Source organism: Amphiprion ocellaris, chromosome 11, assembly GCF_022539595.1.
Source record: "Amphiprion ocellaris isolate individual 3 ecotype Okinawa chromosome 11, ASM2253959v1, whole genome shotgun sequence".
Classification (NCBI taxonomy): domain Eukaryota; kingdom Metazoa; phylum Chordata; class Actinopteri; family Pomacentridae; genus Amphiprion; species Amphiprion ocellaris.
In genome coordinates, this window is record NC_072776.1 from 11,054,748 (window position 1) to 11,082,425 (window position 27,678).

The 27,678-nt window shown below is 39.5% G+C and overlaps 1 protein-coding gene across 6 annotated transcripts in view; it reads right to left on the reverse strand.

Annotated features, from left to right (window-relative positions):
• Positions 1 to 7,284: 7,284 nt before the first annotated feature.
• The window catches only part of galnt13 (UDP-N-acetyl-alpha-D-galactosamine:polypeptide N-acetylgalactosaminyltransferase 13), a 43,516-nt gene continuing 23,122 nt past the window's right edge, over positions 7,285 to 27,678 (reverse strand). For 3 of the 6 annotated variants that reach the window (XM_035951501.2, XM_035951500.2, XM_035951499.2), the window contains exons 6-14: positions 26,693 to 26,863; positions 25,863 to 25,980; positions 24,096 to 24,276; positions 22,203 to 22,342; positions 19,023 to 19,121; positions 18,174 to 18,308; positions 17,824 to 17,853; positions 14,851 to 15,072; positions 9,661 to 9,800 (exon numbers count right to left, since the gene is read on the reverse strand). In XM_035951501.2, the coding sequence (XP_035807394.1) occupies positions 14,887 to 15,072; positions 17,824 to 17,853; positions 18,174 to 18,308; positions 19,023 to 19,121; positions 22,203 to 22,342; positions 24,096 to 24,276; positions 25,863 to 25,980; positions 26,693 to 26,863 (1,060 nt within the window). In that variant the 3' untranslated portion in view covers positions 9,661 to 9,800; positions 14,851 to 14,886. Of the gene's footprint in view, positions 9,801 to 14,850; positions 15,073 to 17,823; positions 17,854 to 18,173; positions 18,309 to 19,022; positions 19,122 to 22,202; positions 22,343 to 24,095; positions 24,277 to 25,862; positions 25,981 to 26,692; positions 26,864 to 27,678 lie in introns of all 6 variants that reach the window. The other 3 variants (XM_035951503.2, XM_023277398.3, XM_035951502.2) reach the window with 2 other exon arrangements.

Here is a 27,678-nt window from a genome sequence, read left to right on the forward strand (position 1 = left end):
CATTAGCCAGAGCTTCTGCAGGACTCTGTGCTTTTATAATGAGTGCAGGAGGACATGGGTCATCCAATCTGTGCATTCTGGCCCTCATTAGGAGGAAAAAACTATTCACATATTTGCAGAGCAAAAATAAGGCTATTAGTGTGGACTGGACAACAGCCAACCAGCCAGCACCTTGAGGTAGAAATTCTTAATTGCTGCATTTCACACATAAACTCACCGAAACAAAAGTTTTTACACAACTTTTGTCACTGTGTCTGTCATGCATTCACTTTTAGAGGAAGCTGTAACTCTAGGAGGCAGTGTTTTGTTTAGTTATTTTGTTTTTGTCTGTTATTCTTGAGTTTTAATTATTTGAAAAAGCTTCAAATCACAGTATTTCTTAATACCATTGAAAAAATAATGACTGAATACAATTAAAGTAAGAAAAAAAACGTCGTTAGGTATTATTTATTGAGGATTAACAGTCAAAAACAGATGAGAATATTTAAGTGTATGCGGTTTAATCAGATTTGACAGATTATCAGATTCAGATGTTGCTAAATTTTGGAAAGTATGCACCATCACTTTTCTAAGTCTTGCACCACCTAATACCAGAAAACAACAATCTCACATGTGAAACAGGTAATATCGATGGAACTTTAGCAGAATAATGTATTTATGAAGGATTTCCATCAATCATATGGTCTGCCAGCCAAAGGCCGAAATGTCCCTCTGACCCCACAGTGTCTGATATAGTTGTTTTCTCTGCTGGTTATTTGCCATTAGGGTGTTTATAATGAGATGTTGGGTTCTGTGGATCTGTCACCCTCCAGCAATTTTAAATTTTCATGGATGGCATCCAAGATGGCTGCCATGAAGGACAGCGACTAAAAAACTTCCTATTATTCCAGTGTTTTCTGCTATAAAGCAATTATTTTTTGGCCAAGATGTATATGTTTGGGTCCAATTTATTCAATAGAAAGGGTTTGAGAAGACTAGCTGTATTGTTGCTATGGTAACTAGCAATATGGATACCATTAAGCTAGTAAAATGCAGTAAAAATTGAAAAAAAAAATCCAGAAAATGTTTATTATGGCATTATTTTTATTTCCTTATGTATATTCTATACTAAACTGTTGGCATGGCAACCACAAAGATCAAGGGAACAATAATGTTTTGATAAATATCTTTTTCTACTAATATCAAACTGATTACCAAGATGTTTTAGATATTGTGGGAAAGATAGGAGTATAAAGTTTGAATGACATGATGTGAAGTGTAACATTGGTAATTAATATTTTCTTACTTAATTTTAATTTAGGGCTAAACCATGGAGCCGGGCTGCATGTCTGAGTATGATGAGATAACGTTGTTATCATGGTGTGAAATGAACAAAAACAGTTATAAATTTAAAGTCTATGGGGACACCATGCAGGACTTGAAACATGGCTTGCTGAAAATGAGAACTTGAAGGTTCCACTGAAACTATGCATCTTGGTATAGATCAAAAACCAAACTTGCCAAGTATGAGAATAATCAGGGTTCTCCACCAGCCAAAAGATTACAGCAGTCAATGACAGTGTCTCACTCCAAGCTTCGCTGCCTGTACTGTGGCACCTACACTGAGCGTGATGTAAGAACAGCATGCTCTAGAAAAAAAAAAAATTCTCACAATTACCACTGAGCAAATGAGGTCCAAAGTCGAATTGAAGGTGCCGTCAGTGACTTTCATGCAGCTGATGCTTATCTAGTGCTTGCGGTTGCAGGCGACACTCACTGCTTTGTTCTTCTGCTTTCTGTTGCCAAGGTGACACACCAGCCTCAACTTCTGTCTCGATAGTTTCGCCAATTCATGGTCGTGCAGTGACTGATCGAAGCAGTTTCACTGTTGACAAGCATTTTGAAATCATCTTAGCAGTACATGGACCCACTGGGTGAGACGCAGTGGAAACATACTTTTGACTGGAAAAGCTGTGGCCCCAACTCAGAGTCCTCAGAGCTGGGGTTTATGCTCTAAGCTACATTCTGTCAGTGACACAAGTCGCAATCTGTCGGAGGTCACCACCCTGGCCCATTGATTCTATCCTCTTATAGCCAGACTAAATGTATATCATTGACAGAGGGCAGCCAGAAAATGTGGGCAAGCAAAGTTGGCCAGAGTGTGTTTGGTGCACCAAAGTTGGCTTCAACAATCGAGGCATTCAAGAAAAATAAACCCTCCTTCAGTTGATAGTTTAGAGTAATGCACTGCAACCATATCTAAGCTGGATCCAAAATCTAGGAGGATGGTTCCAAGATAATTCTTCTCTACAACTCTTCCCACTGGCACCCCCCAGCACCACTGCTCTATGACAAACAACACTGAAATAACAGTAATTATATTCTTTGGCAGCAGCAACCTTGTTCACTACCTTGAATTTTAAAAAATTGCTCAAGGGTGACAGGTCCACACCTGCCAGGATCTCATTATTTACACCTCAATGATAAATAATCAGCAGAAAAAAAAAATATATATATATATCAGGGAAAATAGGGGTTGACTACTGGACTAACAGCGAGAATTTGATTGAGATTATATATTTTCAGGGCCTTAAGGGATACAGCTGCAAACTGTGTGTAACGGACCTGGTTAGAGAAATGGATTATTGTCAGGTACAGTTTATTCTTCTTTTCAAAGCAAAGCATTTTCACGCGCTGCACATTTAGAAGCCTTCATTTCCACAGGGATTCATTTCAGGAACACTCACAGAGGCAACTGAACAATATCCTATTTATTCATGTTCCCAGAAATGATCAGCCATAAGGGAGACTATAGAAACCCTTATTTGAACCATCATTCAAACCTTCCAAACCCCACAGAAAGGCTTCTTATTTCTGCGCAGTGCATAGGCTTTGTCACTGACAGCTAAATACAAGAAAGAGGTTAAGGTCCGGGCTTGTTCCTGTCACACACCAGGAGGCAGCTGATGTGTAACACTGTGCGCTAAATTGGAATATATGCAGATTAGTTCTCGTCTAATAATGGGAGGATTTTACAAAGCAGCACATTTTGCTTGCACAAAGCAAAGGTATTTTATAATTACCCCCAGAAAATGACTGCTTTTTTCTCAACTAAACACCATCTTCCACTGCCATCTGTGACCAGCGTGCTGCGTGTCGCTGCCACCTCTTGCAGCAGCTAATATCAAACTTGCGTCCACCAGTGATCAGAAATACTTTGATGATCTTCTGTAACCCATTTCTTAAAAATAGCCCGGACACAACCTGATGGGCGGGTGGGGATGGGATTGATTTATTAATCTAATCAGACCAATGTAGGACACTGGATGCATTTGTCCCCCTCTCTAAATCAACCAGGATAGCACTTGAGGTCATTCTCCGCGAAGATCAGCCAATCACATCAGGCAATCTTCTCCAATTTTCCATCTTGCTTTATAATCTCTACAATCAGAGACAGCACAGGGAAAACCGCCTCAGCTCTGATGTTGGCTTTGACTCTTTCGCTCTTCTATGCCCCCCACAAATTTACAAGTTCCTGACAAAAAAAAAAATTCTCGGTAATCTTTTTTTCCCTTCCTGCTACAATATTGATTTTTGAATTTTGAACAAACAGCCCTCATCTCGTAATAGCCATGTGCTATGATTTTCTCTCTGAGAAGATGAGGTTTTAACATGATCCGAAGCGCGCTCTCTGAATGTCGAAGCACGAACAGATTCTCCTCTATGCTTGGCATGTAATATAAAACCATGTGGTGGAGGAGCAGAGCAGCATCTCTAAAGCAGTGATTCCATGGGAGTCAAGCAATTGGGTCAAAATATGGAGCCTCCTATTGGGACACATGAAACGGATATCTTGTGGTAATCAAATGGCTTGACAGCTGTTCGTGAGCGACTGAAAGAAGCAGCAACATTTAACCACAGAATAGATTCTGATAATGAGGAAGCGGGCTCTTACTGTCACATAGTGTTGAATTAAAGATCTTTGTAGATGCTGTCTTTACACTAAACAGCAAATGGAATACTGTTGTAGCGTAGTTTGTTGTATTTTTTTCTTTCACCCAACAGAAGTAAGACCTTATTAGTTGTTGCTGCGGTCAAAAATAGCATCTGAACAGGAGTGCTTTGTAGAACAGCTCCTGGAGATTGATGATTGATTACTACACAATTACTGCTGAAAGCAGCAGGGCCCCTCCTCCTAATCACTGCTTTCGTTGCTAAAAGGAGATTATCACATAGGAGAAGCTTGTTAGAGGCACTTCCTCCCTGAAAATCAATAAAAATTACTCAAGAGATTGCAAGCATACATCAGAATTGTCTCAGTTGTATCCCTAGGCTGGCTCTGCACTTTTGCAGACAGGTACTGCACATTATTCTCTCTGCGTGGGTGTGTGCGCCTCCTGTGGCAGTGGATCTGACCCCCTCTGAGATATTGGCCTCAAACCATGTCTAATTAAAGCTGCTTTTCAATGCAGGCGCTCTGGAACTTCAGGTCCCCTCAACAATTAAGTGCAGGATTTCTCCCTTTGGTCTCAAGTGAGGAGAAAAGGCACATCCAGAGGGCTGATTATCCCTCTCCCTCTCCCCCACTCTGCCTTTACCCATTATTGGATTCACTTACTTGATGGAACCCAATATATATAGAGCAGGGAGAGGCGGGCAGACCAGCACACAATCAAGCTCCCCAATCAGACAGTGCTGTGACCTAAAGCAGCATAAAACAGTGTCTATAGCCTCACTGATTTATTGTGTTATCGACACAAAATTTCAATTCAGTTCTACTTACAAAGTGCCAAATGACAACATGCTGTATGTCATCTCAGGGCACTTTACATAGTGAGGTCAGAGAAACCCAACAATTACCCATTGAGCGAGCATTTGGTGACAAGCGAAGAGGAAAAAAACTGCCTTTTAACAAGAAGAAACCTCCGGCAGAGCCAGGCTCAGGGTGGCCAGAGGGCCATCTGCCTCAGCCAGTTGGAGTAAAGGAAGACCAGAGGAAGAAAAGAAGAGAGAAACAACAAACAGCGGAACAAAATAAGGACAAATGGGAAACCAGCATTGCCTGCTATTTAAGCGTACTGTGAAAACTACGGTGCTTAAATAAACGCCTCTGGTTTCGAAAGACCCACTAAACTTTTTAAGAGAGAAACAATAGAAAACGTTAGAGAATTATTTAAACAAATAGAGGAGTAGAGGAGGCTTAAGGGCTTAAGTGTGTGAAATAAGGGAATTAGACAAGGTGTAATATTGTTGTGGGTCTGTAGACATAGCCACAGTTTTATATTTCTTGTGCTTAAATGAGGCCAGCTTTAAATAGGCAGGAACCGTGCAGCCTCCATGGTGAGCATGTTCTACCACCAGCAGCCACAGTGAGCTGCAGATAGCCACAGATAAGGCTTCCATTAGGGCTATTATTTTGAAGCATCTCACCCCTTAATGGACTCTCCTGGCGTGGCCACAAACCCGCTATCTTATCCTCCCAGGGCCAGTTAACCAGCCTAGGTTTGGCTTCCTACAGGTGTGAGACTGACAGAAACTGCAGTGAGTCCCACAGGGCCCCTGCTGAGAGTGTGGTGAGGCGCTGATGTGTTGTCAGCTCCACAGCAACAACAGTTAATACCTCTGCAGCGGCTACCTCAGAGAGGTTTACAAAACATTTATGAAGACGCTTAGTAAAGGTAATGAAAATGTACACTATATATGCGCTAAGAGTGAGCGTTATTAAAAAGGGAATATTTTCCCCTGCGTTATGTTGAATGCAAACTGCTTTTCTGCATTTATTATGTGCCATTAATGAAATAACTTCGGTTTTCTTTCATTGTAGGGTAAAATGTTCAGTCGTTTAAAGGTGTAGTTTTACATTTGGGAGAGAGGTTTATTAGTTTACACCACTGTCATGTCTGTACTCTGCTTATGAAACCATAGGAAGCAGCTGGTTAGGTCTGCTTAGCATGATGACCAGAGATGAGGCAAAACAGCTTGCCTGGTCTCTGTGCATATGTAACTAAAACCACCTAGCTCACTAATTACATAAAAACAAGAATTTACAGGGGCTATGTGCTGGACTAGTTCTTGAATGGGAGCCAAGGCCTCTCTGTGAGGCTGTCGGGTCTCCCAGCCAAGAAACGGTGCACCATATGAACTCTTGTAACTACAAATTGGTGTATTTACGCTGGATTTTGTATGGATTAAGCAAACTAGATACAATGTGTTAATAAGTGAGCTTCAAAGGTGCTGATAGGCAGAACCAGGCAAGCTGTTCCCCTGGATTTCCAGTCTTGATGCTAAGCTAAATGTTTGCAGGATGTATAGCTTCATATCTACCACAATGACACGAGAGTGGTATCGATCCTCTCGTTTTGTTCTGAGAAAAACAAATATCACAAAATGTCAAATGATTGCTTTAGTCAACAAGTTTGATATTTAACAGCTCGAGTCATTTTTCTTACGGTTCCACCTTCTGAAATGTGCCGATTTAGACTTGTTGGTTGATTATCTTTGGGGTTTTTAGACATTTGGTTGCACAAAACAAATACTTTGAACATAACTCATTAATCAGCCAATTAAAAAACAGAGAATAAATGTTTTAAACAATAATTAACTGAAGCTGTGTGACATTCATCCTGTTCGGTATCAGTTGGATATTCTGTGTTTTTCCTCTCTGTGGACCTTCTAGCTCTCTTTTTTTCCTGTGAGGGAGAGTAATTTTGCCTTTCAGACTTTAACAAAGCAGAGCCACCTGAAAGGTCAAGTCTTCTTTGCTTAAATATACACAGAATAATGATCCATGTCAGGAGGACTTTTGTCAGCTGACAATGGCAGGCTCCTTTACACAGGCTGGACAGAAGAGGAAGGCAGCATCCACATGTAATTCTTATGGCATCCTATCGTACTGATGTTGTCTTCTATCATAATGGAAGAGGCTGCAATTTACCCCATTTAAAAAGTCTACACACTGAATGACGGCTGGTAATGGGATGTACGGGGGTCTTAAAAGCTTATTAATCAACTTGTTTTTTTCCCAGCAATGTGCTAGCGTTCACACTTTCATCAGTTGCTTTACAGTGAAATTAATGCTAATTCTAAGTTCAGAAGAGGTTTTATTTTTTTTGCTACAAAAAGGCAAAACGTACAAACAGGTAACATCACTTTGCAACCAGCACATTGAAACATTACATTCCTATTTTAACACCATGCACTTTAAGATAATGAAAAACAATAAACGTGTGTGCGTAATATCAAAGAGGTCACTGAATTTTTCATCTGAATGCCGAGCAGGAGCATGGCAAGGATTCAGTCTCGGAGCAGCATTGGTAGGATTTTATTCTCTCATTTCCGCTCGCCTAAGGTCCTTTAGGAAGTCTGACAATTGGTTTTGTGGGATTCATTTTGGATTTTCAAAACACACCGAAATTTCAGAACCCAAGGTAAGCACTGGTTTTTATTACCTCGATTAGAAACAAAAGAAAAAACACTGCAATACCCCGTGATCTTTTTTATCATTCAATGTCTTTTCACTGAGTGTGTTCAAGTTTTACAGCATCTTAGAAAAATAATTGGTTCTGTATGTACAACAACAATGGTGCTAGAAACAAGCATTATGTACAACAGCATCTGTTGCCTGATACAATGCAGTGAAATGTATCCGTCACATTTGGATTAGTGAATATTCACTTACTGAACCATTAACTGAATGTTTGATCAAGAATTAGCATGAAAGCCACATGTTCAAGAGATATGACAAATATTAAATATCAATATGTTTCTGTATTTAACCTGAAATGAAAACACACTTTAAATTCAGATTTTTAACAACAAAATGATTCAAACACTTAAAAACCAACGAACCAAACACAAAACATCTTTCTAAAAGGCACACAGAACTATTTCGCTTCAAGACATCATGATTTCTCAAGATTGTCTTAGTAGAAGAATCTGAAATCTTTCTGAAATTGATTTCAAGCAATGATCCTCTCAGACAGCCATGATAATATAGTGTAATTTTTCCATATACAGTTGTTGTCATTTGGGGAAAACTATTACATTCATTAGAAAGGAATCAGTCTATCCAGAAAAAGAGTCTTGATTACTTGCACTTCTAATCCTACACCTGTCTTTTCTCTCTACAAGCATTCTGTCATAAATAGACTTCCAGTCTGTAATTCCTGCTACATTAACATGGAACATTAGGTTCATATTATTCTTCACACTTCAAGATAGCCATCTAAATTAAGAAATTTCAGCACTAGAATTTCAAAGATATGTTTGAGGTAATTTACGAATAGTGTCTCCACTACAAGGGTTGTGCACAAAAGAGCACAAGTTTATTCTTTAACCATAACTTGAAACATAACAGTACAATACATAATGACTGTTTAATAATCAAATATAAGGGATCCTTGTAAGAATGTTACTTCTGTTTAGTTAAACTGAAATAAAAGTCAATTGTAAATATATAATTAATGTTTGTCTTGATTTTACGTATATATTTGTTCAACACTGTAATTGCAAAACAAGAAATTTACTTACTTTCCTGCTGTGCAAAGAAAAGTGACCCCACATTAGTGTTTTCCAGGGGTGTGAACTGTCTGCAGTTTGATTGGTGAGCATCTGAGAAGGGCGGCTTCCAATTTCTCTCTGGGAGCCTGTTAGCCATGCTTTCTAACTTTCACTTTCCAAGCTGAAAAAAAAAGCATAATAGCACAATGATTCCAAATTTAGGGAAAAGACATACATCTTAAATCACTAATGCTACAGCATGTGGGCTTGTTAAAGAAGTGGAAACAATATCTTGTATCAGTGTTCGTAGATTATACAGAGCTACAACTTTCTTCATTCAGAAAAGCACCACAAAAGTTGACAGTGTGTCTCCTATCAGTGGTGAATCTCACATGTCAGGCAACTGTTGCCATGGGAAATACCCACCAAGCAACTTGAAGCAGAGAGTTTCCAGAAATATGCCCACCTTCTTTCAATAAATAAAAAAGTATATGCACAATAGCTGCAGTATCATCATCATTTGTAACTCCTTAGACCAAAAGTGATAAAAAAAGAAATATCAGTTGATATATTGTCATCAGTTAGTTTAACTCTCAAATATCAACAGCAGCTTCACAAATCCACCTCACTTAACCTTCTTTTTTTTTTTTTTTTTTTTTAATGTAACAGCTTGTTTTACCTACAGTAAACACATCAATGCACTGCCTGGCCACAGCACAAGGAAGGTCATTAATATTGCAGCCCATCCTAGAGATGCGTCTTACAATATTACAGATGAGTTTCTGTTGAATTGTTTGTCCAGCAGCTAAGCAGCAGTCTGAGCAGCGCAGCAGATGCACAGCTAGCAGGTGTCCGACACAGTGTGATTGCTTTGATATCAGTGTTCTCCATGCACAGACCCCACACCTCGCTCTCCCGGCTTGGACACCGAGACGTTCCCCAAAGCTACAGCTCGTCGTGTTATCGAAATGGCAGGTGCAGCTTCTCTTAGACCTGTAAGCGGAGACGGCTCCATAATGGAAGATAAGCCGCCGCTGCCTGCATCTGTGTGTTTGTCGGCCCGGCTGTCGCAGAAAGAGGCGTATGATGTGTGTGGTAAGAGCCACCTGGTGAGGGTGCGGAGAGCCAGGACTGGTTAGCAGGACATCAGAGCAGTGGAGGGGAAGCAGAGAGGTGAGGGATCAGACGCTCAGGGTCATGTTACGCAGCAGCCACTGCTGGGAGCGGCTGCCGTTGCAGTCTCTCAAGGTGGGGACCATCTTGTCCTCCTCAGACGGCATGTCCAAGCACTGGTTGCTGTTCACGTGCAGCAGAGTCAGCCGCTGGAGAGAGACGGATTTAAAAAAAACAAAAAAACATAGATGTAATGTACAGACAAGACACAAAAAGGAACATCTGCTTCCTTGTTTCACTGCATCAACTACGCACCCTCTGTTTCTCTCATTCGGGAAAAAAGTTACATTTATGTGGCTGACTCAGATGAACCTTCACAGACACACTTCAGCTATTGATTTCCCACATTTCACAAATTTACCTGTCAACCCAGTGAATGAGCCTGAGCCTGCAGCTTGTTACACTCATTAACTGTATTTAGAGCAAGAAAGAAACATTAGGAACATCAAGAGAGACTGTTCTAGGCGATGAAAAGTGAAGGTGCTGCCCCTTGAACAACAGACCCACATATTGAGGCTGCTGTAAGAGTTAAGGCTCCTGTTCTTGGCGAAACTTGTCATTAGCAATGATTTCTCTGTGAATGACTGTTGAGCATCAGAGGCATCAAAATGTAAAATGCAATCTACAAAGAAATATTTTCTCTGCTTCAGCGTAACTGAAACCAACACTTACCATTATACATTTCGATCATTTTGGATAATCTAATGAGTTCTTTTAATGTTAACCTGTTGCTCCACTCCATTCTGCAGCTCTTTTCAGCTTTCTGTCACTTCAAATGTTTAGGCTTGCAAACAGCTTTTATGCTTTCCGCCCTGCATAAAATGGCAAATGGACAAAGTGGAGAAGTGGTTGAAATAAGTCAAACCAATGGGAAACAACATTTTCTCAGGAGCTGCCAGGTTAAACGAGAGAAAATAGCAGGTAGTCAGCAGTGAGAACCAAGGAAGAACTTGTTAAACGTGCGCTCTAAGATCTTAGAGTCATATTATCTGATCCTAGCAACAACTTTTTTGAGACACTGGGGACAACACGAGTATGTTCATAAAAAATGTAAAAAAAACACTGACATACCCACCTTGAAAGTTAACATGGTGAGTTAAATTACTATTAGTTGCATATTTACACATCCAGCAGTTACACAGAAATATTATCACTTATTTGGAGTCAAGTTTCTGGACACCTGTAAGGCCATTCACATTTTCTTATAGCTCTATTTTGGTCTCCACCAATTCCTGGAAGAAAAATATAGTCCCTTATTTAATGTTCATCTTCACTGGCTTCATTGCAAGTCAGAAACACGCACAAATAATCAATACAAATAATCTTAAGAGTCAGAGAGAATTAGGTCTGTTCTACGAGCAACCCTTACAAACGTACATGCAGTCATGAGATCCACTGTTAATAACAGCAACGATTATAGCAGCTTTAAGTATTTATTCATTCTGACTATTAAAACCCACTTTTCACAAATGGACTTTATTGTTAATCCTGCTGTGTCTTAAATTGACTTTGGAACCACTGTGATATGTAAGAGGTACCATTAGTACCAGCAGTAATGTTGCGTTGCTTGTTAGCAATAAAATCGTCAAGAATATGGATGTATATGAGTTTAAACTTCATTAAACACTTACAAGTCATGTATCTGTATCATTAATGTAACCATTTCACGTTCCATTTAGCTGACCTGTTCACAGATGTGTGTTCACAGATCATACACACAAGAAGAGAAAGTACTACAATACGACAGTGAGGGCAACAAAGATCCCTGGCCTAGTGTGGTAAATCCTTAAACCAACACACAACACAGACATCTTCACAATTGTGAATTCTATCAATGCTGATAACTGTAAATACTGCTATTTATGGGCAGTTCGTTAAAAGATAGATAATATATATCTACAAAAGCATACATATGTCCTTTGATATAAAGTCATGCTATATTATACTGTTTGTATTAACCTTGATGTAGTATAAAATCCACAATATTAACAATTCCATATTTACATCATGATGTATAATAGTGACACAAATAGACAAAAATGGCTGCAAACAAAATGTTGCTGTTCCAAAAAAAAATGAACCACTTTGCTATTGTGGAAGTGTGTTCATAACATTACCCTTTAGACAAGAAGAGCAGAGGAACTACATTACACTTCATAACCCAAATATGCCATCACCTAATAACTACAATGACAACAAGACATGTTCTTTCAGCATGGGTCTGATTCAGCTCAGGTAAATTGGCTTATTAACAAGCCTTTTCCATTTTAGTAAAATTAATCATGACCGGCTTTTCATTTCGTTGCTTCCGTTTCAGGGTTCTGGTTTTTGTGCAAAGTGCTCTGTCACACCTTACTGAGACACTTGAACAGAAGAACATGGTCATTGTCAATGTAATTATTGTATTCCTCTCCTGCTCCACTCCACAGCTTCTTCCCCCTCTGCTGCTGTCACGTAAACCAGAAAAGACAGAAGACAGAACAAACACACCTGTTGTGATTAGCTGAGCTCGAGTACCACACAAGCATGAACCACAGGACAGAACCTGTGGCCATCTGCCACGGGGGTGCCAGAGATTACACCCCCCACAAACCACAGCTCTCAGTGAGCTTGATTAACCATTTTTGTTCATTCCCCAAGAGGTACCATGCTTCCGCAATTTCGCTCCTCACTTGAGTTGCTTTTCTCGTCCTAATGATCGCATGCAGACAAGTAAAGGGCTTGGAGTTGGTTTACAGGGAGAAGAAGACCCTCTGCTGGGGAAAACACTGCCATGAGAGAAATTGGGGAAATCACAGAAGATGCCACTAGGACATTAAGAAGTGTTTCAATGCATTGGATATATGGATTTATGAAAGAAAACTTTGCAACAGCAAAAGGGAGAAAACCTCAGTTTTACAGTTATTTTGGGAGCCATTCTCAAACAGTGCAGATATAAAATATAACATGTGAACAGCTATAAACCACAGTTGGTGTACGGCATAAAAGACGTGCATTGGCATGATATTTTTATCCTGCAGCTGAGCCATAATTCTTCATTAAAACAAGACTGCGCCTTGACTGTTGACAGAGGATATTCAGACTAATGAGCTCACAGAAACGCTCAGGCCATGTTTGATCTTAAGCTATAAAACACAAGGGCCTGACATTCTCTGCCTGGATACAAAGAAGTGCTTGCTCGTGCACACGCACACTCACACACTCACACACACACACACATCTTCACTGAAGTACACATTGCAGACCGCCCGACAGGGTACATTTGTTCAAACAGAGCAAGAACAAAGAGAGCAGGTGGCATATGACCTTACACACCTGCCAAAAAACTAAAAAAATAAGAACAATAAGGTTCCTCTGCACAACAGACATTTTACTTTTTGTGCTTTAATTTTAAAAAATATACATTCTGTAAACAAAGCTACAACTTAGTAGCAGAGGTCTCCTTCCACTGTAGAGAATAAACAATAATTAAAAAATGTAAAATGCTCTCTTAAACCAGACTGAGAAAAATACTATATTTTTGTAGCATGTGCGGATGAAAAGCACTATGATCATATTCATACATGGAGCTCCTCTGAGCTGGAGGTACAACTAATCTATTAATCATAAGGCTGGCTGAGAAATTATTGGTAATAGTATTTTTCCTTCATTCAAAAGATCCAAAGCTACTCTAATGGCAGTGAAGACAGAAGGGAAGTATAACGGCAGAGAATAGAAAAAATGTTCTGCGTTTAATGAAATTACTAGAAATGAGGAGGTCCTGTCCTTTGCTCATAATTATTTCATGCCTGTTTTGGGGCAGAGAAAACTCCCATCTCAGCCTCCCAGCAAATCAAGCAGTGTCTCCTGAGCAAGTTACTGAGTGTGTGCACAGCTGAGACCGGCTAATTAAATGAGGATGCTTTCTAACCATAAGCCCCGGTTGAGGGAAAGTATCTTTTTTGTCACCAGGCAGCACACTGGACTTGCTGAAAGGCACAAGAGTTCCTGTTTGAGGTGATCTTGTGCTTGGTGTGGAAGGAGTTCTACTGAGCTGCACCGCTTTTTGTGGGAGGTACAGAAACAGCAGATACCTTTTATCTCAAGGCAGAGTCAGCAACAGTCTCATTTGCTTTAATGGTGCCCTGCTCTTGTGTACATGCTCTCCTCCAGGGCTATCTATGCCAGGAGGACCTCTGAGTGTGAACAGCAAATCAGGCCATCTAACAGCAGGTCACTTTACTGCTGCAACTCTGACACACACCAGCAGTCCTGGGAGCTCCTTACCCAATTTAGCCTGCTTGGACACAAAAACTGTGGCATGCTACAGTGAAATTGCTCTTTAGCGTTTTGAGAGATACAATTGTACATGACTCTGAGGTGCAAATTCCAGATAACTCAGCAGAACAGAATTGGCTATAGAGAAAATGACTGAGAAACACAAAGACGGAAAACGGCAGGAAAATACCGACCTTGGAACGGAGAGAAATGCTAAACGTTCCTTACAAAAGTATGTAAATAAGCAGGGTAAGTGGTGAACGGCATTGAAAACTGGAGTACATTGGTTTTACAATATGTACATGCACACAGCGTGCACAGCTGCTTTTGGCCAATAAGAGTGGCCAGAGATGCCAGGGCCATGAAAGGTAGGTTCACAATGAAGGATCACTTCAAAGGAACTTGTAAACAATGGCAAGCCCATTTCAATCAGCCCCGCACGTAGATAATCAGCTAAAAATAAACACGTCCTCCTCCATCTCAGGCATCATTCACCAAGCGCAGGCAGTCCAGGGGACAGCCAGTGGATTTTCACATCAAGATAAAATATTTATGTTAGAAAATAAATGTCAAATGAGATCTAATTTAGCATGAAGACTGGCTAAAGGTCTTGAAGATAGCATCTTATACACAAAACCATCTTGATGGGACATCTGTCATCGCTTAACATGCCTCTGGCCCCGTCTTCATGTATTCCCTCTAAAAGGTCACCGGTAAAAGCTACCTAATGCTTCCTAAAACTATCTGCATGCAAATTCTAACACCTGGAAGATCAACAACACACTCAGAATTTATCTTTTCTCGCTGGCAAAAACAAGAACATAAAAAACAGACAACAATAAAAGTCGAAACAGGTCAAATAGATCTACTACAATTTCTACCAGTACAAAACTACATTACTACAGAGCAGCTAAAATGACCACCAGCCTCTAATCTGCTCACCTCAGGCCCCCCACAGCCCCAAGAGTAGAGGTGAGTTTAGAGAAAATAATCCGTGGGACTGAAGTAGAGGTGTCTAGCGACCTCCAGACGGGTGTGGTTGTGGAGGGTCCATGACTGTATGGGACTGTTGTTACAGTACTCCACAGTGGGGCCATAGGTGCCGTCCTCCAGACGGCCAATGGTCAGACATGATTGGGTGATGATGTGGAGGAAGGTGTGCTTCTGCAGCAAGCCGGGAGGGAAAAGGGACAGATGGTGGTGAAGTTAAGTCACACAGTCATCAAGTTATTCTTAATTGAAACGTCTGTTCTTCACAGCACACTCCAATTTTTCACTGACAGCTGAGTCAAAAGTGTGTTATTTATTTATTTACAGTATTCAAAACCTGGACTTCCTGGATGATTTTTGACAAAGAATAGTAATATTTCATGTCAATGGAGCATAACTGTTAAATACTTAATGCTTACAAAAGACTGCCTGAGTTTATTTAATCTAGTTTTTACTTAGTTATTAGAGACACAGTGTTTAGTAATGGAGAGCAGTCATCAAATTTATGGCAAAAAAACACACAATAAAAATATGTTAACGCTGCATGAAGCCTAAGTTTAACAAAAGGGTAAATAAAACAAGTCATATTTCAAAAAACAGAGACAATTTGCAGATCAATAATTGATTGAAAAACATCATTAAACTGAGAGATAATAGGTGTCAAAATCGATATTAGATTGGCAATGCAAGAAAGTATTTTTTATTATTATTGTTATTATTATTAACAACAACATAAAAAAGAAATACAAAAGAAAGCTCTTAGTCAAGGTATTTGGTTCCCATTTTAGGTTTCCTATTTCTGACTCTATGCTATGCTCATGTCATATCGCTGATATCATAACTAAACCTTTCTCATTTGCAAACATCTATCTATCTAATATGACATGAAAGCAGCATTAGAATAAAGACAATGTAATTTCACATTGTGAATTTGATGCCTGATAATCCATGACTCAAACATTGTCTATCCAATATACTCATTAACTGCATTTTCCTGCACTCCAGTTCACTAAGCATGAATCAGATAACACTTAACATTTCGCTTAAGGCTTGTAAAAAATAAAGAACACTGCCTTAGAGAGAAGTGGAAACCTTTCAGTTGAAAAAGTGGAGTCTCTACTACACTAAAGCAAAGTAAAAGGTGCAGCGAAAGAGCTGGAAAACTCAGCAGACGAAATTCTGTGATGATGAATTTTAATCACTACAATGTTTGTTACTGGTATATTTCTGTGTGTTTGATTGTGAGGAAAGCACATTAAATTAACAGCATATTTCTGGCTGAAACTGCAGAGCAGGTGAAGGAGGAGGGCTGTCGGTCACTGATGTAGACGAATACAGCAGGAATATGGAAAAGTCAGGTAGCCCTGTGAAAATGAAACTGATGACCAGATGAAATGTTAATGGTACTGTAGTCACCCAGGATTCAGTCCCTGTCAGTCACACCTGGGCTAAAAATAACATCGGCCACTGACAGCGGTGAAATCCCAATGCTGTTTACAACAGAGACTGGTTCTCTTCCTTTATGAATTATTCAACTTTTTTTTCATTTTAAGAATGCACCCAGAGAACAAAGTGTAATGAAATGATTTCTCCTCGGGTTTGTTCAGTGCTTGATGGAAAAGCCTCTGGGCTTCCTCACCTTGTCATATCAACATGTCAGCGACAGGACATCTCAATCACTCATAGATAACACTGTATTCACTGCAGTCTTTTTCAGCCATCTCCCAGTGGTTTAAAAATGCATAAATTGTTAATATAAAAATGCTTTTGGAGTTGTGTAATCCATAATGTATTCTTACTTCTGAGGCAACAAGGCTTGAGGAGAATATTTTAGTTCTCCTGTGAGATTCAAAAAGTCCTTCTGTTTTCTGCATGCAACATCTGTTTCTTCATTGGACTGACTATTGAAATTGTCAGACTAGTACAGCTTGCATAACCAGGAATATTAGGTAAAATGAAACCCTGAAGTTTTTAGCTTCATCATTCATCTCATTTTTGTAGTCTTTTGGGCGCTACAGTACTACAAATGGTCGAACTCCATCAGACACATTTGAATATTATATAAATTCAGCAGTGTGTTTCATGAGTGTGTCTACATGCTGAAAGGTCTGGGATGAACTACAAAACACAGAAATGCATTAGACTACATGAGATTTCCTGGCTCAGAATGGACTTTTTAGGGGTGAATATGAAGGACAGTCAGCATGATCATATCCGTGTACAGTAAAGGCAAATTGTATGTGTCACCTTTTTTTCACGTAAATCTATGCAATCATTTCCCACTGTTTAAAAAAATGTGTAGAATGCGTGAGTACATGAAATCACACTTAACAAAACAGGTTAAAAAAACAGAATTGTAATTTTTATTCTCAGTTCTTCTCACCTAGATGCTGGTGATTTTAGTTTGCTGCTGTCTAAAACCTTTTAGAGGCCACCAAAAAAACATGGATTTCTTTTTTTTAACCTCACCATTTTGCAACTACTCCACATTATTGCTGTTTTGGTTTGACTTCTAAAATGTGTCCGATCTTAGTAGGTAACATTTTGCGTTGCTTTTGAGGACTCAGTGTTCTCTCCTGTCCTGTCATTGGTGTAAATCATTTGGCCACTTATGGTTTTAAGTGTTTCGCAGCAGATATGGTAAATTAATGCTGACTACAACTCACTATTATTTGTTTGCCAAATTTTGTGACAGGTGCGAAGACTAAATGAAAATGTTGTTTTTAAAAATGTCTTTCATTCACATTTCACTGCACAATTTCATTCTTCTAGGAAAATGATTTCAGTTCACATCGATTAAAATGATCTACTCGAATATCAACTGACACTTCACAGTCCACACACGGTTTGAGGATCTCACAACACGGGAAGCACACGATGTAAACTACAGGGAAATATTCGGGATGAATGGCTTGAACGGCTTACCTCGAAATCATATTCCCACTTGCCAACATACTACATAAAATGAAAGAAGATGAGAGGAGAGTCACAGCTGCTGGGCGGAAATAGCAACTCAACTTCTGTGCTGCTTTAAAAAAAAAACAACATACAGCACCATCTAGTGGCAGGAAAGAGGTATTCTTTTTTCCCCCACTACCCAAATTGGCAGAGCGCATCACTGCCCACGCAATCTTCTCATGACACAGACAGGTACAATCAATCAGCAATTCATCCGTCATTCTTCAGTAAATTAGCCATTAGGAGGGAAGGATGGCCACCTGCAATGAGAGCCTAATTCTTGAGTATTTGCTTGTTTCAGGAAATACAGATCCTACCTCAGCGTCGTACTCAAACATCTGATTGCCCTTCATGTGGTGACACTTGAGCATGACGACAGGCCCGTTGAGGCGGGATACGTCCAGACAGAGGTCATCTGTCCTGATTTCTTTATCCGCCGTGTACGAGAACACCTGGAAAATGAAATCTTGTTTAGCCCTTCAAAAGAAACACATCAGCAATGTCAACATTATTCATCTTTTTCATTCAACAGAGAGATAGGGATTTCATTTTGATTACCAGTCTACACCTTTGCGATTTGTGGTGTAATGCAAACCTGATTGCAATTGATTCTGCACTACATAAGGTGTTTTTAGCACTTTCGACAGACATCATGTTTGACTCCCCTTTTGTCTGTATTCTTGTAACTACAGGATTAGATGGAGATTCTGTCTTGTGGGCTGTAGAAGAAACTATAGCAAGAGATGTAAGGATGAAGGGTGAAAATGATTAGATCAAAATACAATGAAATCCTTGCCAAAAACCAGTGAGTCTAATCAACACTGGACTTCAGAAATAAGAGGGGAAACTTGGCAAAAACCAAGACTTCAACTGTATTGAAAATCTCTGGATTGAAGTTGGCAATTCACACACACGTTCCATCCAAACTTCAAGCTTTCAGACACAGATGATAAGATAAAAATGTGATTCTGTGGGTTTAATGTAAAAGATTTTCATTCTAAAAATATATATTGCATTGTACTTTCAGTGATTATACAGCAATTTGCCTGAAAAAAAGACAGATTCAATGCACAAAAAACAGCTAAAAAATATCACGTGTAACTACTTTTGATCACTATATCTAAATAGCAGTAAATACTACATTCAGACCAGTATTTTCTCCTCACCTGGTTTCCCCCCATGCCGTGGCAGTTGAAAAAGCCAACCTTCTCATTCTCCTTTCTTCCCATGTTGTCCACACACTGGTTAGTCTCAACATTTCTGATCTAAAAACAGAAAGCCCATATAAGTTCAATTAAATTTCAAAATAAAATTTACTCCAGATATGAAAGTCATAGTAGTGATTCAGAAACTCAAAACATGTAGTTTTTAAATACAGGTGTAACCATTGGATATCTATATTGTATGTCTTTACTTTAGTGGTTTACAAAGTACTACAGAGTATTGTCAGGATCCAAATTTTAAACAGGTTTCCTGACAAATACTTGGCTACCGTAATAATCAATACTCACTCAGTTGTTGAAATGAATGAAATACGTTGGATGTTATTAATCTTTTCACAGTGAACTTGAGTCATGATGACTTAAAATCAGAACAATCCTCATAGCTGAACTACATGATGGAGAGACTTGTTCACTGTAGTTAACGTTAATCCAGCTGCTACAAACAGCTGCTCAGGCAGAACAGATGTCCACAAATACTGTTGCAGCAACTTTATCAGTCCAGGAAATCTGTCACTGTTTATTGCCACCTCTAAAGTGAATTTATACTCAGAGCAGAGTGTCGCTGAAACACTTCATCACTTAAGTTTTAAAGTTGTTGGAGGGATGTAATCAGAGTCCTGCTGCTCCTGAACGTTAGCAGCGTTGGCAGCTACAGCTGCTCTCGCTGACAGATACTTAGCTCCCAGCCTGTGTTTAAAAATTCTACTTCAGTCTTTCCATGAGCCTCAGGTGCCTATAGCTAACTTGGACAGCTGACAAACTATGTGGGGTTTTTTTTGTTTGTTTTTTTAAATTAAACTTTACACAGCAGAGTTCATCAGCATGACAGCCACAGTTAGACAGGAGGGAGGTGCACTCGTTCTATGCAGACCTTTAACATACCTGTAACTCCTTCTCCACAAACAGTAAGTGGCTCCACCTCATGGCACAGTCAGGTAGTACAGCAATTCGACAATACATTTACTGAAATGTGTGCCCTTTGTTTCCTGCCTTATCGATTAACATATTTAAAACCGATTCAATTATTGACGGCAATGACTCAGTTAACAATTTAGCGCTAACATCCCCAATTCTGTTCATGATAGGGTGTGTTTATTTCTTTACAAAACCCTAGGTTGCATGACCAATCAAGACAGCAAATACGTTATTTTCAGTGCTAAAACAAAGGCCAGTCAGGTACTGCTCAATAGTATTAATAAATATAAACTTGTGGTCTAAACTAGCGTTTACATTTACGTTTATGGCTAACCTTTTCTTCAGTTTTTATCTCAAGGGATTTTTTTTAGCATAACATTCAGATGTTACATGTATATATTTTAAGACAGTTTGAAGCAGAAACACTGTCTAGATGCACTGGACTAGTTTTTTGGCATAAATTTGAGCAGCAACCACTCAGTCTAGTTCTGTTTTTCTTGTAAACCTTCTCTGGATGCAGCTTCTGAAATATGATCATTTTGTGTTTTTCTGGAATATCTTCAGAATTTGATGCGTTTGTCAGATAAAACAAGTCATTTGAACAGTTTACCTTGGGTTTTTGGAAAATATAAGGAGCCGTTTGATGCAGTGAAAACAGCTTGCTGTTTAAGAAGCGCGTGCTGCTGATGTTAAAGCCAGATCACACACAAGTCACAGATTTCAAGACGCTTTCTTCACAGAAAACCCAAGTGAGAGACAAAACTGACAGCTAGAGCAGCCAATTTTAGCCCAAATTTGTCAAATCATTTAGTCATTACTGGCTCAGCTGTGACTGGTCATTAATTTTTTGGATAATGAAAAATGTTTTTTGTCATGTCTTTCTGACAGAGTCCGCTGTTTGATACCATAAGAATTAAAAATATAACAGATAACATGTCGCAAAGTTATGTCAGTCCCACTTCTCCTCATTATCTCCGCTTTTAAAGCTGAAATAGAGAACTGACCTGACTACACAGTTCTGAGAAAACCTGTTATCACAGCTCCGACTGACTTACAGTCAAGTCAGCTGTCTAATGAACTCATACATTCACAGAGCTAAAGCTGAGCTGACTGTATATGTTGCCTAAGCCATTATTATGCCTATCAAGCAGGAATAGAATGACATTCATAATTAAGTGATATAAAACCTAATGGTTCCAGCTGTTAAAGAAAGGCTGACTGTGTGTTACGGGGGGATGAGAATCAGCTAGAAGTAGTCTGGTTTAGAGAAAGATGGGAGGAGAGGTGCTGCAGTGGCTAAAGGGAGAGAGAGTGAACCAGGTTTTACTGCAGTATAGCAGAGTAGCGCAGATGAAAAAAATCCTCTCATCCTCAGCTGCATGAATGTTGAAGGATTACAAGCTCATTTCACCATGAGTTCTTCGACTGACATCACTTTTAAAAGGCCTCCGTCTATCGTTCTGACAGCGGAGCTCACATCAGCGCTGACTTTACTCCGTGCTGCACTGCTGTCGTCACAGAGTCACGTGCATCAAGAGGCAAATTCAGGTCACTCACAAAAACTGTTATTCAAAGTGAATGGGAACCAACTAATGAAAGGGGCTTGAACCTCTATTATCTTGAAAACAATAGGCTATGAATTCTAACGTCTTGGCAGGAAATGATCAGTTATCTGTTCCTGCAATCTCCTATTGCTTTATACGCTCCATCCTATGAAAAATGGCCTCTATTTTTAAAGATTTTATGAAGAAGAAATAAATATTTCCATCTACTACATGAACAGGGAGCTGGATAAAAATTTACAAGAGTGTCTGATTTATTTTTTAATTTTTTTTGTGAAAATATTTTTTGTTCATGGAGTAGAAAACAAAATGGGACTGTGAGACTGTGCAGAATGTATACATGAGCCTTATCTCATCCAAACAGAATGCATAGAATAATTGTGTAAACCTGCAAAAAGGATCAATATCGATTGCACATAAACGTCCATGTTTGTTTATCATACATGGTCAATGCAAACAACTGGGTCTGTTTGTTTTTGTCTTGTTTTGTCAAGCTGGATCCTGAGATCTTTCCGATTTACCTCGCAGCGGTACCGTCTTTCTAAAAAACACAGCCCAGAGGCTACAAGGACATATCTGACTGAATGCAGAAGGAGCCGGTGTATCCGCTGCATTATAGAAGATCAGAGTACAAGAGTGCTCCTACTTCACCAAGCGAGTAGTATCTTCTTGGGATCTGGGAGTCTGGGTAGATGTTCTCTAGATACCAGGAAAACGGTTTGCACTTCATGGCTTCGCGGAGGGCTTTACGGGAAGAGACGTCTCCGTAGTCCACCCGCATCACGCCTGCAGATGAAATGTCAAGACAGAGATCCAGCCATACGTATCAGTGAACATCATCAGCTGGAATTTATCTTATCATTTGCACGTCTTCTTCTGAATACAGAAGGGCAGTTTAATTTTCTTGCACCACCAAGACCTAACACCAGGGGGACTCTTTATTTTAAAAAAAGACTACAGTATTTGAAAATATGGGCCATGTGGATGATGATGGAAGGATTTTCTGATAATACACAGTGAATCACTTGACTTCTGAAGTCCCCTTTATGCACACACTGTATTGGTAAAGATCTCCTTCAGAAATGCACAACCGCAACAATTGTGGAATATTGCGTGGCATGACGTATGTTACTTCAGCCAAAAGGAAACTGTCTGATGTATCAGACCTGATGAAACTGAAGACTGTGGAAGGATTAGACAGCAACTGGGCACAGACCCTTGCAAACACATTAGGCAGATGGTTTCTCCCTAGAGTGCCTGCTGAGGACTCATAGCTTGCGTGTAGATAGATCCAGGGTGATAATTTATCATGAAAGAGCATGATTGCAATGAGGGAAAATAGAGTTCAATTTTCAAAACCAGCCAACATGTAAGACCTGCAACGCTGTATTGTAAATATCCATCAAACAGGAGCAGGACAATGCAAACGGCACCCTCTGTAATACCAATAACACCTTACACTTTAATCTGGGAAATAGAAATTTCAAGTTGGCACATAAAAGCAATGAGCCGAAGGCCACTTTTTCTCCCTGCGGCTCTATTTCCCCTTTTCTCTTTCTGTCTCTCTCTGTCTGAGCATCACATGTTGCAGATGATGAATAGCCTCTTTGATCTTGAAATCACCAGCGCAGAGGAGGGACAAGGAGGGAGACACACTTTTAATAGGATCACTAGGTGCCACTCCCAAATTCAGCCTGAGCAACATACTGTGGTCCTCTGTGCCAATAAGTGAGGTCTGGCAGCAGTGCAGCCCAGATCATTCTCCCTAATGTCCTGGAGGAACAGACAGTCATTGCAGGGCCACAATACGCAGAAAAACTCATCCATCACAACCCTGGCTCTGCCTGCACACCTGCCCGTGGAGAATCCTGCCTGCCTGAGTGGAAGAGAAGGTCACAATTTGTGCAGTAAGATCGTCAGATTACGGATGATCCCTTATAGGTTGGCTGGCATCTAAAACACTTAACCGGAGATTTCCAGGAAACTGCTGTCTGCTAAAGGGTAATCACATTACTAAGTCGACAGATGGAGCCGTACTCATCTCTCAATCTGCGCTGTCGTATTGTTCTAGTTTGTCCGTATGCATTCGACCAAGTTTGACATATTTCTGAACCCAAGGTCAAGAGCACGCTAAAAATGTGTCTGAAAGTAGGAATGAAATAATCCCACTTTGAGGATGACAAAGCAGCATTCAATTCCAACATGAGAGTAAAAAGAAAAATGTAAATTCTTATATGAATGAGAAAAAAGTACCATGCAAGAGAATGAGAGGATAAAATAGAGCAGGCAAGTCTTTTTTTTCACACCAATTTGTAAAACGTAATATCAGAGCGCATAAGTAGCACAGAGGGGTCTAGTAATGAGGATTATTTATATCTGCTTTTGAACAATGGTGCACACTGAATAAAACACTCATTAAAATCCTGACTGAACTACGTATTCCTTCAAACTTTTAAAACATGTAAAATTCAAGTCATTTTATTGTCTGTGTCATCAGTGTTATTCTACTTGACTCAGTGGCAGTTTCACTGTTCTGTACCTGGTGATATGATATAGAAGAAATCTTTGAAATCATCCATCCAGACTTCGGCCAGGCGCCTGTTGTTTTTGTTGATAACTTGGCCCGTTCCTCCTGGGAAGCTGTATGGGGTGGCCTTCCGGAAAACATGGCCCACATGTGAGCATGTTACAATTTCCAAAGAGCCACCGCATTGCCAGATCTGTAGACACATAGAGACACTGTAGATTTATATGGTATGTAGTGAGAAAGCTGATAAATAAAAATCAGATAAACTTATAAAACAGACAGTAAATGCCAGGTCTTTTATTTGAGGCTCGAGGGACCTGGCAAATTGATTTGTCACCAATAAGGAATTTTTACTTTTAAATTTAAGAGCCGCAGGGCATCTTGGTAGAGTGCAGAAGACATCTACTTCTTTGCTGCAAATCTGTCTGTTTGGATGCTTAAGCTCAGCAGCCAGCTGTAAAGCACCATTTCATTTCTCTCCTGGTTCAACATTTACATTTTATGACTTGCTCATATTGATTCATTCATGCAGAATCTTCTTTTTATGATTATTTATTTCCCAGTTATTCTGCATCTCATGCGTAACAACAAAGAAATTAGCCTGTGACCAAAATTAGGGCTCTTTAGTTTGCCATTAGGGCATATCGCCTTTAAGCAATAATAACATTTTAAAGCTAGCAGCATGACATTAGGGGTGAAAATCTTGCTCTACATTTTGAGCACTTTGGTCTAGACTGAAATATCTCAACAACTATTTGTTGTACTACTATGACACTCTGTACACACATTCATGGTCCCCTGAGGATAAATTACAGCAGCTTTGCTGACCTCATAGCTTTTCATCTAGAAGCATCCTCAGGTCAAATTTTGAAACTAATGGCATTCCCATGATCTGTGCTTTGTCTTATGTGCTAATTAGCAAATACTAGCATGCTACTATACTAAACTAAGATCATGGACTTGCTAAACATGGGCATATTAAGATGGTCTTTGTGAGCATGTTAGCATGTTGACATAAGCATTTAGTTCAAAGCACTACTGTCCACCCATCCATTATCGGTACGCCGCTTAATCCGCATTAAGGTCATGGGGGGGGGGGGGCGGCACCCTGGACAGGTCACCAATCCATCCTAAGACTATACAGACAAACAAACAAGCGCACTCACATTCACACCTACGGACGATTTAGAATGACCAATTACACTCAGCATGTTTTTGGAGTGTGGGAGGAAGCCAGGCAACCCAGTGAAAATCCACGCATGTACAGGGAGAACATGCAAACTCCACACAGAAAGATCCCAGACCCAGGCCGGGACGCAAACAAGATCTCCGAGCTGCAAGGCACCACTGTGCCCAACATATTCATCAAAACACGTAGAAAATAATATTTCAGATCCATAAACTGATTGGAGGACATCAGCAACACAAGCCTGGTGTCTGTGTGGAAACATACATTCTTGATATTATTAAGAAAGAACACCACTTCACATAATACATATAAACATCAGCTTCAAGGGAACATCACAGTGCCATTTAAGCTGCCAGATTTAGCTGTGCCATCGTCGTCAGAAACTGACATCACTGTAGATGAGACTCTGTATTCATTTCTTGAATATCTCCCCTGAATATCAAGCAAAAAAGGACTATGATTTAAGTAAAATATGCAAGTGTAGAAAATCTGGACAAAGATCAGGAAACTGGCATGTACCCACTGACATCAACCAAGTCTTGTAACATGATAACGTCATTACAGCATCCCTCCTGTTGTCTGTCACTTACTCTAAATGACATTTCAAGGTTCTCTCCACCCCAGATGTCCATCCCTGGATCATAGCTTCCAATTTCTTCAAAATATGTTTTGTCTATAGAGAATAATCCTCCTGCCATGGTGGGAGTCCTGCAAGAGACAAATTAGGACAAAAAATAGAAAACCGCTTTGTAATTTTACAACTCCTCATGCTGTATTTGTTAGCATCTTATTGTTACTCAGGGGAACATTGAGGATATTACAAAAGGCCAATTTGTTTGATGATTTGAAACAAAGCCTTAGAGGGGTAATCACTTTTATCTTTTAATTCATTCTATGTTGAAGTCGCTCCTGAATTCGGGATATTGTTTGTTACTGGGAATGATTTGCATACACATGACAAATTGTTCCTAATTTCGTGAAGCCAAGAAAAGGCAACTGTAAGCAGAGTTTCTATGTTTCTCTTTTTAAAACACACAGATTCTTAAGACTACAAAAGAGAAACATCACAACTCTGTGGATGCTATTTAGGCCGTAGCTTGCATCAGTGGGATACACAGAGGAAAATGATCTATTCCTAGCTGCAGATAAATATGGCACTTTTCACAAGAGAAGTTCTTGTTTAAAAAAAAAATAAAAAAAACACCTATCATTGTTTTCTCTGTAACCTGCTGCCAGCACCAAAAAATCAACATTAGCTTGAACTTACAAAAATGTCTTTAATTTTTTGTTGTATAATCTGACCTCCTCTCTCTTTATTCTTAATGAAAAGACATCACCCAGGTGGAAAGTCAGACACACAGTTCCCTGAAGATAATCTAAATTTATCTTCCACAGAAGAAGAAATATTTTCTTTGAGTACCTGACAGGCAGTGTTCTGTCCCCTTTGCGTCGATCCATCTCCCGCTGGGGAACCGGGTACCATCGGAAATTTAGTTTCCAGTTGAATCCACCGTAAGTCATATCAGAGCCTGCCATGTATTCAAACGTCTCATCACTGATGACATCTATGATAGGACACACCACTGCTGTCCTGGAAGACACAAGGTGTAAGATCGAGATAAACTTGATGAAGGCCGTGTTAAGCTTTTGGTAAATGTTAAACATGATGATGATTCAACAAATGTACTGGTGGTGTATTATTATTTTCACAATACTAACATCCCTACCTGAATAATCCAGCCAAGTCTAAACAAAATATGCCTGCATCCAATTATTCATTTCATTATTGACTGTTCTGCAGATTTTTTTTTTCATTAATCACAATGAGCTGCAATCAGTTAAAAGTTTAATTTTCAATTGATCAATTAATATTCTATTTTTGATTGTGACAAAAGCATCTTTCTGTGTATTGTCATGTTGTTTAATCTAGTGGAAGACAGCAAATATTTGTCTTTTTTGATTGATTAAATGACACAAACTATTTAGCGATTGACCAAAAAAAAGCTGCATCCTCTTGGCATTCTTTTGTTTTAATGTCCTGAAAGCTAAAAAATAAAAAAAGAAAAAGCAGTTTTGTTATCAAAACAGTTTCAAAGCACCCGTTTAACTTCATAACTACACTGGCCATCATGAACACAGATATAATAATACAATTACTGTCTGCAAGTTAAATACATGCACTTCCTCACTGGGAGGCCATGGACAAAACGAAATTTAAATGTAAAGTGATGTATCTGTCTTTTTTTATAAACCATATAACCACTGCAAAGGTCAAAAAGCATGACTGATTCTAACTGCTGTAAAAAGCACATTTTCTTGCCTTTGTTTTAGGACTGGGCATCATTCAGTGCTATTGTTTATTGAATTTCAGTGTAAATGCATCATAATTATATGGTAACATTGTAA